The sequence below is a fragment of the Mirounga leonina genome, unplaced genomic scaffold, assembly GCF_011800145.1.
Source record: "Mirounga leonina isolate KUSES-001 unplaced genomic scaffold, KU_Mleo_1.0 Mir_127, whole genome shotgun sequence".
In the NCBI taxonomy this organism is placed as follows: domain Eukaryota; kingdom Metazoa; phylum Chordata; class Mammalia; order Carnivora; family Phocidae; genus Mirounga; species Mirounga leonina.
The window spans coordinates 72,724,804-72,739,062 of NW_023270316.1; the positions used below are offsets into that span (position 1 = coordinate 72,724,804).

At 33.6% G+C, this 14,259-nt stretch overlaps 1 protein-coding gene across 8 annotated transcripts in view; it reads right to left on the reverse strand.

Moving 5' to 3' along the window:
• PAN3 (poly(A) specific ribonuclease subunit PAN3) overlaps nucleotides 1-14,259 on the reverse strand; it is a 130,312-nt gene that overhangs the window by 62,635 nt on the left and 53,418 nt on the right. For all 8 annotated transcript variants that reach the window (XM_035003629.1, XM_035003627.1, XM_035003631.1 and 5 more), the window contains one exon: nucleotides 8,490-8,637. In XM_035003629.1, coding sequence (XP_034859520.1) covers nucleotides 8,490-8,637 — 148 coding nt within the window. The remainder of the gene's footprint in view (nucleotides 1-8,489; nucleotides 8,638-14,259) is intronic.

Genomic DNA, 14,259 nt, shown 5'->3' on the forward strand with positions numbered 1-14,259 from the left:
AGTATGCCGGAAACCTCCATTTCCGGTGATCCTAAATAAATCAATTATTGTAGCTTCTCTGTCAATTTCTTTAGATACCAAAGATACAAATAAGATAGTGCCCCAAAATGTATATACATGAGATAACCAGGATGAACTGTTAAAATTTTACATCCAAAGAACACTGGCAAATGTAACCTAACCGCTTAAAAAAAACCGAAGTTCATATTTTGGTGGACAGTCATCACTGGATACCAGACAATTCCCAGGCTTGTGCATACCAACATCCCACTGATGTTCCTCCTCTTCCAGTTGCCTGGAGAGATGCCTAGAAACCACCTGATCTGGGTCCCTAACTGATTACACGGAAAAAAGCATCTCAGACAACCTGAATATCTGCCCTGGACTATTATAAAAGCAAGAAATAAGTGTTTGTCAGGTGAAGAAGCCCTTACAGTTTGGATCTGTTTGTTTCAGCAGGTTAGCGTAACACCACATCACAAACAATGGGCAATAAGATTACAATCCATAGTAATTACAGCCTAGAGAGCAGTTTGGGGACAATAATTATACTAACATCCTATTGATCTGTACTGTTTTCTTTAAGGTACAAAACCCCCCAAAGGGACTATTAGTTATTAGTTACTACTTAGAGGAATACCGATCTAAAATCTGGAAACCACATCTAAAATACAGGAAGGTATTTATGAAATCACAAGAAAATATCTCATTTCAGACATGTCAATGTAAAAGAGTCAAGACTAAAAAATCCAGAACTAAACATTATCACCATAAACATGCAGTCCACATTTGATTGTTTGCTAGTATTTATGTTTAGGCTTTACAAGCCTATGTGCACTGGGGGTTTTAAAATAGGTATATCTCTAATTCCTCTCCTTCTCTAAGACCCTTCCCACATGCTCTATTCAGACTGCACATCTGAAAAGCAAAAAAGAGTAAGAAAACAGGTGGCTTTCATATATAAATTTGACTAGTCAGGCTGAGAAGAATCAGGGAAAATTCAAGACATAGAAGAGGCTGCTAGAGGGGAGGGGGATGGGGGATGGGGTAATGTGGTGATGGACATTTGGGAGGGTATGTGTTGTAATGACCACTGGATATTATGTAAGACTGATGAATCACAGGCCTGTACCCCTGAAACAAATAATGCATTCTATGTTAAGTAACTGAATTTAAATTAAAAAATAATTATCAAAAATAAAATTAAAAAAGATGAGGCTGCCACCTTTCATGTCATTCCTACAGAATTAAAGGACCATCCCTAACGAAACATGTAACACACAGCACAGTAATTACATTCACACACTCTCTCCCTCACTGAGTACATACAATGCACCAGGCACCACTGAGCCAAAAGGTTAAAGAAGAAGTGATCCCGAGCTCTCAACCTATTTGACTTAATGGTGGTGGGGGAGGGGGGAGCTGACTCCCAACTCTCTACATCCAGCTAGAAATCAGGAATGTTCTTGGGCATTTAACTAATACATGCCCTCTCTGCCTCATTCATCCAGAATCACTATAACACTCTGATTTACCCTAGATGCTAATCTTATATTGCTGAAACAAAACTCCCCTCATCTCCACCTATGATAGCCCTGGTGGGATTTTCCATTTACACAGACAAAGTCAAGGAAGTCCAGTACCTTTTAAAGTCCCTTTTAAGTCTAGTACAAAAACCAAACTCTCCTTCTGCTACCTCTCTCTCATCACTGTGTTCACTTCTGCTTCTTTTTAGTGTACCTATCTCCTACAGATCAACGTGCCACAAAACAATAGAATTTTACATTAGAAAGACTCTTGGAATCATCGAGTATCATCTTCTTATAGAAACGAAGGTGCTAAAACACAGGATCAAAGGGTGTGCCAAAAACCACACAGCTACTTTATTATAACCAGCACCACGTTCCAAAGGCAATCATGTCATGATTCAATGAAAGCAGCCGAAGAGCAGCAGGAGATGTTGCTGTAGTAGCAGATCACTGAACTTAGGGTGGCAGGGAACCTCTACCCACTCCCATCCAGCCCCTACCCCATAGGTAAGGGACGTGTTAGCCAATACATGAAATTTAAACAGGAAGTCCACAACAGGAACTCTAAAACCTAACAAGACGTATTAACCAGGGATTCCCCAACCAGTAGAGAGTATCTACTGGTAGCTATTAAGCCTTACCTGACAGGTCTCCAAGCCAGCTGCAGCAGCCAAATCCCCCTCTGCGCCATTAACGTCTCGCCTCAGTCTCCTGAAATTCCCAACTGGGAAGGGAATACAGGCCCACGGGCATTCCCAACCCGGTTATGGCTCTACAGTTCTACTGTTAGTAATCTTCCCTGGGACAGCACCATCTGTATCCATATACATGCATACAAAGAGCAGTCTCCATCTAGGATGAGCTTAACATTACAGGGCAATGAAAAGGTCCTCTTCACAAAAACCTCAGAGACCCCTGATCTTAACTATAAATTTTTATTTTATTTTTGAATGTAGAAAGTACTCCCCAGTTAGAAAACCTGGAAAAGTTTGATTGATTCTGCAGAATATACCTGAAAAACAAAGTAGTTACAAAAAATGGAAACATGCAATTTAAAAATACTTACAAATATTTTCACTGATTTTAAGAATGTTTTAGCACCTCAAGACACAAAGTGACTCTAGTTCTGATATAGTCAAACTTTCAAATGGCACATTTCTGTTCTTATAGGACTATTAATAGCTATATTCTCTTGAACATTTGCAGTTTTTAGAAGTTTTCAAAGATGTTCATGAAATCATTAAAATTCACTATACTTAAGAGATACTGACCAATTAAAACAATTTTTTCCCAAGACAAAAATGAAGCTTAAGTGAGTAAGCACTTATCAGGCACCATCTATATGCCTGTCTGTGCTAGATAAGAAATGAAATGGTTCTTAGGGAATTGATAATATGCTTAGGAAATCTAGACTGATATTTTTAAACAAAGAATATTTTAATGCTAGACTACCCCTACTGCTATTAAGAATAAAAATAATTCAGAGAAATCAATTCAGACTGAAATATCAAAATCACAGCAGAATTTCTTGACTGGGTTGACCCACGGAATTCATTTAACAGTAGACTTCTGAAAAATAATTATAAGAAAATCTATTTAGAGTATAAAACTGGTGATGTTTAAGAATTACATAAATATTTTTTATAATTTTATTTTTAGTAACTATACCACTGAGCAAAACATGAAATAATCTAAAATGATAGATTATGAAGTTTTTATGCCTTCAGTGATTGTAATGTAGAACCTAAGATACACAGTAAATTTTTAAATATGAACTTAGATATTCACCATCAGCAAGACCACAGCTTCATCCTATCAGCAGAGTTTCCTATTTTCCCACAGGTACATACGCTCCCTAGCTGGATATCAGAGCAGGAATACAGCTAGCGGGATAGACATCTGTGCATTTTATTTCAACCACAGTAGTGTTCCAACCATAATGACTTAGAGGAGTTCGTGATTTCTGACCTATATGATTTGTTAATTTTAACAATATATCCCAATCTGCCCTCTCTCTTGTTTTTCAGTCATACAAATAGATCAGTTATATGGATACACACATACGTACAACTTGTCCAAAAAAGAAAGTGGAAAAGAATTTACCCCATTGAACACAAAGAGAAAGAACTAGGACCAGGGGATAAAAGACAGACAAGACAGAGTTTAGTTCAGCAAAAGATATAATTTTCCTTTTTATTCAAACTTAAAATGTACACTGAGTTACCTTGCTTAGCTAACGAATTCTTTATTACTAAGAAGAAGTTAGATGATAATCTGTTAGGAATGTCACCTCTAAACTGGCACAAGGCCCAATTATGTCGACTCCCAAAAAGTTCCACCTAAATCAATGACCAGTATCAGATTACTCCACAAACCAACTACTATGTAAATGAAACTAATTAAGCCTCCATTTCTTTGCCTATGATATGAAATGCCACAGAGCTAAGGAATCACAGAACTTTATTTTTTAGCATAAAACTTTAAGAAAAAAATCTCCTTACTCAAACTTCTCAACATTACAAAAATAAAGAACTATTTTTAGGTAGCACCATTTGATATATATACATAAAATTATATATATATGAAGTTTAGTATTTTAATATTTTAGAACAAGAATAATGAAAAAATATTAATTTCCCCTTTTCCTTTCCTGTCCCCCTTTTCCCCACACCTTGCCCAAGCCAAAAAATAAATATTAGCTAATTTTACCCATCAATCTGGCACCCTCAAGAATATACAAGAAATGATTATTTCAAAAAATTGGACCTAAAACTGTATTTTCTTTAGATTTTTTCTAGACTATTACAATAAGATTTATAACAAATGAATACAATTATTCAATAATGGTAAGTATAGTATAATTAAATGCTTCTCCCCAAATCAATCATCTGAGATTTGCCATAATAAATTAAAATTTGGCTAATGGTCCAAAAGCCTGCACCATCCTCATCTTAAAGAAATGAATTTTTGAAAATACTTAAAGTCATTAATGGCTCTCTTTCTCATTTATAAATTAATGATGGCATTTTCAAATTCAAAAACTCTCTCTGCCCCTCCCAAGTGTCCACACACAATCAAGCAGAACAAGAGATGCTCAAATCCTGAGTCAAAACTGTTTATTAAAAACCACCAAATATATCAGTAAACTCCCTCAAAATGTAGGTTCCCATTGCTACCTCTCTTAAAATCACTTTCAGACTATGGTTAATACTGAGGTAATTAAACTTAAAGTACAGCAAGACTTAGTTTACTAAGTCTACTATCAATTCAAAATACTCTTAGGAAAAATTCTGATTAAAAAAACCATTCAACAATTAGTTCTCATGATAAAATTAGTTTTCATGGCACAAAAAAGGCATAAATTATCATTTCGTATACTTATTGTAGTCATATTTTCATCTCTAAAGATCTATTCAAAAACTTCACCTAAGGCAAGAGCTACTAGAAAAATAGATCTTTATCTGTTACTTTCAAAACATTCTTACTAAAACACATTCTGAAAAAAAATAAAAATAAAAAAATAAAACACATTCTGGAAATAGATTTTGCTAAGTGTGTGTTAAGCCAGTGGTTCTTAACTTTCCGAAGTCAGTGAATCTCCAAAGGATAATACATGCTGTGACCAGAGAAAAATGTATGTTTACAAATAAAGAATGTGCATATAACTATAGGGGTTCTCAAAGACCATGAAGTCCAAGTTGAGTGCCATACCCCAAATACTCCTGTAACTATTCATAGCAGATACTTAGAACGTAGCAAGCTACTGTTCTTAGGTTAAATGTGCATAAAACAACTAAACCTATAGATCCTTGATTTCCTAAAGCAGAAGAAAATGGCTGTGTATACAATTCAATGGAAACTTAACATGTGCTGCATGTTTTTAATAATTTAAATACCTTTGAAACCTAATTAGCTCTGAAAAAATTCAAATAACTTATATAAAGTTTTACTTCTTATATTAAAGCTTTTTAAAAACGCACATCAGGTTTAAAAGTGCTGAGAACACATTTTAAAGAAGAAATTTTCACTCAGGATTCACTCAGAATCTACTGTGTTCCAGGCATGCTTTTAATTCCTTGTAATTTGAGGAAATTCAAAATCTAATTATCTACTTAATTTTGCTCAAATATTTTCAAATTTTGGTCAAAAAATATATTTAAATATGCATTTTTTCACATATAATGAAAATGACATTACTCTAGTTTACATCTGAGTGCCAAAATATTTAAGGTTTCATGGGTTTTTTTTTTTTTAAAGATTTTATTTATTTATTTGCGAGAGAGAGAATGAGAGACAGAGAGCATGAGAGGGAGGAGGGTCAGAAGGAGAAACAGACTCCCTGCCGAGCAGGGAGCCCGATGCGGGACTCGATCCCGGGACTCCAGGACCATGACCTGAGCCGAAGGCAGTCGCTTAACCAACTGAGCCACCCAGGCGCCCTAAGGTTTCATGTTTTTATAGAAAAACAATATTTGACATATTTTCAAGGGCAATAATTTCTAAAACAAATTAAAAAAGCGAAAATGAAACTTCATAAACTGAAAATTATCAATAGGTTATATCTACAGTAGACAAGAAGCATTAAATTAAATCGCCACTAAGGTAGGTAAATAAACTCTACCACCTTTTTGGTTCTACAACTTTAAAGTGGAAATACCAAAAACCTTTCCCAGGCCTTGAGGAAAAAAAAAAACAAAACATTCGTGGGTAAGAAGGGATGAAAGACACTGAAGGGAGACTTAATTTTTTTCTTTGTTCATCTCCAGAAAGTGTTAAGCCATTAACTAAAAGGAGAAAATATTAAGAAATAATAAATATAAAACCACTCATCATTCCAGTATTTGTGGAAAATACTTTAGCTTATTAGTTGATTTTCATTTGAATGAAGAACAATTTTTAAATAATAGGTATTCAGGAATACATATAACAGGTATACTGACCCATTACCAATGGTTCCAGACAGTAATTACTTTCATTAATAGGAAATAAAATGACCATTTTAATGTTAGAGCTATATAGAAGAGTAAATAGTTTCTCCACTAATTTAACGTTTTATATTAAGTTTATCCTAAATTTAGGTTGTTGGTACCCAACTGAGACCAATGAAACATCTACCTACACACAATGAAACATCTACCTACCCTCCTCTACTGAAGAGCTTGAAGAAGAAGCATTAATAAATTTTCTGTTTTCAAGATCTAGAATTTCTTTTGACATTTTTAACTCCTTCAATATTTAAAAAGCTTATTATTATTTTTTTTAATGGCAAGCTTGAACTAATCTGATCAAAGATGTGAACAAAATAATTGCTTTTGAAATAAGCAAAGATGTGTTGGTAGGCCAAAATAAACTGGTACTTCCTTAAGAGAGCCGAAGTTTTCTGATTGGCATATGGATACCATGCTTGTGGGTGCTTTATAAACACTGCTCAGAAGTCTGGACAATCTCTAAGAAATTTTAGATGTATAGCTGACACGTAGATTATGCTCATGTAAACAATGTGAACACACCTCAATGGGACAAAAATCATAGTAGCATATTACTTACAAGTAAAACTTTTAGGCTACCAGGGATATTCAATTCTGACACTGCTCTCTAGGGAAGAAGGGAAAATATTTACAAATTTAACTGAACCTGAAAAGAGCCAAAGTAGAAGAAAAGGTAAGTAGACAGGGGAGAGGGAAAGGGTCAAAACGGAAGGGGAGATGAGTGGGAAAGAAGAGAGCAAGAAGGAAAAAGGTGGCAGGAGGAGGCATTGATAAAATCCTTGGCAACACAAGGTTATTCCGCCTCATACTTTATATACTAAACAAGATGCTCTGTTCCATAAAAATATCAGTACTACTCTCATTCTTTATCTCATAAAGATCCTCGATTTCGGTATTAGTATCAAAACCAATGAATCTTACTAACTGGATTAAGCCCTGGAGGCAATATTAGTTCCAGACTGACCTAGGTAGACCTTTTGGCTTCAATGGCATCCAATTTCTGTTTTTTGAAACATTCAAGACTAAGTGATGATTATCCAGTAAAGATTCTAAAAACATAATCGTGTGAGTAATTCAAACAGTTTATAGAGACAAGATAACCTACTCTGCACTTACTATAAATTCAACATAATTCTCCACACCTTAACTTTCTAATTAAGGTATAGCAGTAGGGATGGATGATGTTATTTAAGAAATTTTTCATATTTTTATATTAAAATAAATGTTTACTATATGGAGTAGAATACAAAATTTGCATGAAAATTTAAGATAAAAGAGAGGACTTCAAAGAAAATAGGATTCTGGAAGGGTCACATTGACTATACCTCAGGACCCCTGGAGTATAAGTGCATTTATTCAAATTCTTCTGCCATTATGGGTAAACTTGGAAAAAAAATGATTGAAAAGTACTATTTTCTCTACCTTGATGACCCCTAAATACATTTCTTTCCTACTATTGTTTCTAATACTTTAGCCAACTTAAAATGACTACTATAGATTTATAATCAAACACCTGAAAGGCAATACATCTAAACTTGTATTTAGAATGACACAGAATTATTTTTTTAGAAACTTACTATAAAAGGGAGACTTTGAAGTATATATACATATCATATTCTATTTCTGATGCTTTTATAGAAGTTTTTGAGTGAAACAGCATTATTATTGACTTGAAAAAATAGGGAAATAGTAAGGTCCAAGTAGATATTTTTTTCTAATAAACCATTTTCTACTTTAAATTTATTTTTGTGCTTTTAAACATGCTTATATATAATTTTTGTTCATATTTAAATTTTGTTTTAAAATTTTCAACTATACATTTGATCTACGGTACCAAAACTGAAAACATAAAACTCATAATGTGTCCAAATATGAATCATTCAAGTATACAATTTCAGTTTTCATAAACTAATAGCAAAAGTGCTTATAGATTTGATATCTGGAACTCAATGGAAATAGTTACTCAACTTACCTGGTGCTAATCCAGCAGCAGCAGGACTTCCCATGGATGGGTGAGAGAACACTTGAGAGAAGGCAGACATATTTGACTGGGACACGTTACTCAGCCTGGAGGTTGATCCTCCTTTAGGAATAAACTCGCTTGCAGTAGGATTTGGTGTCTATTTAAAAATCAAATATAGTAAGTTAACACACTTTAAGCCCAAAAAAGACACTGAATCTACTAGGAATTATTGCACAATGATTTACTGAGTAAAATATTTTATTGAAAGGATTTACAGTGTTTTTAGTTTCCATATTTTGGAGTGGTATAATTAAATTTCTCGAAGAAAATTTTTTAATCAATTTTGAGGATTTTAATCATTTCATTTGCAGAATTTAACCCCAGAAAAATGTAAAATTTGCCTTGATTGTCAAATACGCATCATTACCAAACTATCCTAACACATTTTAGAGAACTGGGAGGTTGAGACTACCTCAAAACTGAGCAACAAGTTTCAAGTTTAATATCTTTAAACCACTTCTACCAGGATAAAGGTCAAAGCGCCTTTATTCCAAAATTAATCATTTCCCTTTTTTAAAACACAACACATTTCCCCAATAATATGGTGCCATGTATTTAATTAACAGAGTAAAGACAAGAAAAACATTTAAAAACAAGGAAAAGGTGGGAGGAATCAAGATATAAGAAAAACCTAACAGAGGCCCCAATGCTTTCAATGCCCACAAGTATCACATGTAACTTGTTATATTTAAAGTATTTTACTATGAGATTACATGGAAAAAAACTTTCTTCACAGCTGTACTATGCCACAACATTTTATATATTCAAGTGGCATAGTACTTTAGGCTTTAAGAACTACTGTAACATTATGAGACTGCATATCAAATTCATAAATGGCCTGTATTTTGTCGACGTGGAATAAATATCCTAAATTTTTCTGAAATAGTAACCATTTTAAATTCTAAGTGCCCAAGCATAATAAAGATTCAATCACTCTTAACATTAATGATATCATTTGAATTCAACTTTAAAATGGTCAGCCAAGGAGATAATTTAGTATGGTTCACACTTCAGCCCACATTCTATGCATACATATAAACTAAGTTTAAAACACACTGAATCATGATGCAAAGCATTTAATCACTTAAAAGTCTTTTAGAACCAATCATTAGAATGTAAAAATGCATTTCCACAGAAGGCAGAAAATAAGAAGATGGACTAATTCCTGTACAACCCGAGAACTTCCCTAATTCAATATGAACACCACTCTACACTGCCAAATTAGAATTCAAATTATTAGATTTAGAAGATTATAAGGCAATAGGCTGACCTCAATTTAAACTCTACAACAAATGAGAGTTTACCAATTACATGCCAGCTAATGTTAAAGTTAATAAAATGTAGAAGAAATGCTAACCTGGGCTTAATTAAAATATACTAAAGTAATGAAATCTCTTTAACTGTCACATATAAGACATGAAATTCTAAAAAAAAAAAAAAAAATCCAGGCCTGATCCAAAATATATTTTCCAAAGAGGAAAAAAAAAAATTCTCTATTACTTTTCTCTGTGTGTGCGTGTCTATTTTTAAACCCTTCCAAATTCTAGTTTTCAAAAATAGTGGTATGTTCTATAAAAGTACGGTCAATTCTTAATATCTGTGAAAATTTCTAGAAAAATAAGTCCATGCATTTTACTGATATACTAATCCCTAGTTCTAAGGGAACAAATGGCTACTAACAGGATCACTTCAGAGCTAAACCAATGTGTTTCAGTTAATCTTAAATCTATTTTAGAAGGGGCACCTGGGTGCCTCAGTCGTTAAGCGTCTGCCTTCAGCTCAGGTCATGATCCCTGGGATCGAGCCCCGCATCAGGCTCCCTGCTCCCTGCTCCCTGCTCCGCGGGAAGCCTGCTTCTCCTCTTTCGCTCCCCCCTGCTTGTGTTCCTGCTCTCGCTCTCTCTCTCTGTCAAATAAATAAATAAAATCTTTTTTAAAAAAAATCTATTTTAGAAGATGAGAGTCAAGATAAAAGTAATCAGTATCTTGGTAAGAGTCCAGAGTGCCTAGGAGGGATGGAAACTTCAGGATTACAAGATTACTAAAAAACAGCAAATTTAGACAAAGAAAATTATATGTGTATACAAAAAATTTTAGTAGCATATTCCTGAGAATTAGGTATTACTCATTTTCCATGTCAGTTATATCTTATATTTACTGTGAATAACAGACTATCTGATTTCAAAGCAAAGCCACTCTAAATTAAATCTATTTTAAATTAATTTGAAAGCCTACTTTAAAGGATCCTATAAAGGAGAAAAAGGAGGGAAAAGTCTATTCCACCATTCCCCAAAAAATCGTATGTGTCATTATAATAAATTATAAAGAACCGCCGAATTTATCAGCGGTTATTAAAATTAATGTAACTGTGAAAATTTACACACTAAACAGCAACCTTTACAGATTCAACAACCAAAGATGCAAAAAACCTACCCAACAGTGAATTTTAGTTAAGAAGTGAAAAGAAAAGCCTAAAATCCTCCCTCCTTTCTCTTTCCTGATTTAAGATGGCAAAGCATTTCCCTTGAGTGGATGGTTTAGGAGTTTATTTTATTCAACTCTGAGTATTTGAGATTAGAGAAAAAGTAAATGGATTTAAATGGCAGAAAAAACAATTACACAGGATTTAGGTACAACACAAAACAAACAAAATCTAGGAATAAAAGAGTAGAGCTATTATTAACAGGTAATACAAATTCTCATATTATTATCTAGCCAGATTAGAGAACTATCAGAAATATTTAAAGTAATAATTAATAATTATTATAATAATGAGAATACTTTTTATGATACAATTATTTAAAATAATAACTACAATTAAAAGATACATTCTTAAAATGACTTTAAATTTTTTGGTTTAAAATATAAATATGGACTTTATAAAGTAACAAAATAGTATAGGCACACACCTTTAACATGTTAAAAAGAACAATTTCTTGAAAAATAAGCCAAAACCACTTAACTAAAACCAGTATATCATATTAAAATGAAATATATGTTCATCAGAAAGTAATCAATTTCTTTTAGCTTTAGGAGGTGAAGGTTGTATCTAGAAAGAAGACTCAAGGGCTTGGGTTATATAAATTTTCTAACTTCAACACCCCTAAAGAGAATGGAATAAAAAGTTTTATTACTCCTGCCCTATGATTTTCATAATCCTTAGCCCTATGATTTTCATAATCCTTACATAACTATAGGGGCGCCTGGGTGGCTCAGTCATTAAGCGTCTGCCTTGGGCTAAGGTCATGATCCCAGGGTCCTGGGATCGAGCCCCGCATCGGGTTCCTTGCTCAGTGGGAAGCCTGCTTCTCCCTCTCCCACTCCCCCGCTGTGTCTCTTTAAAATAAATAAATAAAATCTTTAAAAATAATAATAATAACCCTTGCATAACTATCTAGTATATGTTCCTATAGTATTATATTTGTTATTTCATATACAGGTAATTTATATTCATAATTTCTATTTCTATTCTAGTATTTATATTTCAAATCCTAATTTTCAGCATTCCTTAAACAGCTATAAATGCATGTTTGAAAAAAAATCAATGTTTATTCAAGTCAAGTAACAGACATTCACTTTGGGAGAATTTATCAATAAAAACAGAGTTTCGGGTTCTCATACACTTAAATTTACACTACAACTTGCATGCCAAAAACAACCAAGTGTTTTTTATAAATTGATACCATCCCCCAACATTTAGCTATGATCCCGACCTGTACTCTCTAAACAGAAATAGACTAAATCAAAAGTCCTAAAACTTAGTTTAAAAAGCACTGTTGTCGGGGCACCTGGGTGGCTCAGTCGTTAAGCATCTGCCTTCGGCTCAGGTCATGATCCCAGGGTCCTGGGATCGAGCCCCACATCGGGCTCCTTGCTCAGCGGGAAGCCTGCTTCTCCCTCTCCCACTCCCCCTGCTTGTGTTACCTCTCTCGCTGTCTCTCTCTCTGTCAAAAAATAAATAAAATCTTTAAAAAAAAAAAAAGCACTGTGTCATTATTATACTTAAAATAATAATTAAAATTTCAATGTAGATATCTCACCCAACCAAAATGACAGAGTATTTCCTATCCGATAGGGTTTTTTACAAAAGTAAGTAATTTTCCGATAAGGTTTCTAACTCAGGTTTAACATTATTTTATGCTTTTCTACTATTACATGATTCCATGGAAACTTACTTTTAAAGTAAAATTCAGTATTTAATACTCTGCTGGACTCCACTACAAACAGAACACTTAAGACCACAATAAATTAGTCCCATAAATTAAGGGACTGAATTAATAAATGGTGCAACAAAATAAAAAGTACAACCATTAACTATGTTTTTAAAATTAAGTAGAAAAACAGGAAGTTTGTATTAAATGAAAATAGAATACAAAGTCTTATGTAATATTTCACTGCAAATATGTCAAAAAGGTCTGTAAGAAAAAGTTGTCTTAAGGTGACATATGACTGAGAAACCATTAATGTTCTTGAGTATTGTTCAGGTTTTTAAATATCACATAGTAAACCCATAAAACCCATTAAAGACCTTCCATGGTAAAGATCCTTATAATGAGCTCAACTTACTTGCCTTAATGGCTTAAGTTGCTATCAGTAATCTTTCTACTCTCTGAATGAAACCTGACCTGCTAACTTTTTCTTAACAGCTTTATTTAGATACAATTGACATATAAATAAGCCACACATATTTAAAATGTAAACTTTGATAACTCTGGTCATAGGTAGACAACCAAGAAACCATTATCCAAATCAAGATAATGAATATATGCGTCATGCCAAAAAGTTGCCACAAGCTTCTTTCAAGTACCTCCCTCCCATTCCTCTCTACTCCCCTACTTCGGTCTTGAGGCAACCACAGATCAGCTTTCTGTCACTATAGATTAATCTGCATTTTCTAGAATAATATGAATGAATCTTACATACATATTTATGCGCTGGTTTTTTACCCAGCTTCTTTCTCTTGGCAACATTAAGATTCATTAATGTCACTGGTTCTTAACAATACTGCATTCTTTTTTACTGATTAATATTCAGGAACATCAATATACCACAACTTGTTTATCTTTCCACCTGATGGACAAAGGTTGTTTCCAGTTTTTGGCTATTAAAAACAAAGCTGCAAAGAACACTCAGGTACAAGTCTTTGTGTGGATATGTTTCATTACTGTTGGAAAATGGCTTGGATATATACGGTATGTGTATATTTAACCCTTTTAAAAAATTGGTAAGCTGTTTCACAAAGTGGTTGTACTATTTTAATACGTCCACCAGCACTCTGTGCAGAGATCAAGTTGCTCTATGTACTCAGGGACATGTGCTTTGGTCGGACTTTTATATTTTAGACATTTTAATAGATGTGTAGTATCTCAATGTGGTTTTATTTTGCATTTTCCCAAATGACTTATTTGCCACTCTGTGTCTTCTATCACAAAATGTCTGTTCACACTTTCTGACCATTTTTATTGGATTTGTTTTTTATTATGGAATTTTGACAGTTTGGGATAGAAGTCCTTTGTCAGATATGTGATATACAAATATTTTCTCCAGGTCTATAATTTGTCTTTTCACTGTCTTAACAGTATCTTTCAAAGAACTGAAGTTCTTAAATTTTGATGAAGTGCAGTTTATAAAAATGTTTAAGAGTCATGTACTTGGTGTTGCATCTAAGAAATACCTGCCTAACCAAAGGTCACAGATATTATGCGTTTTCTTCTATAAAT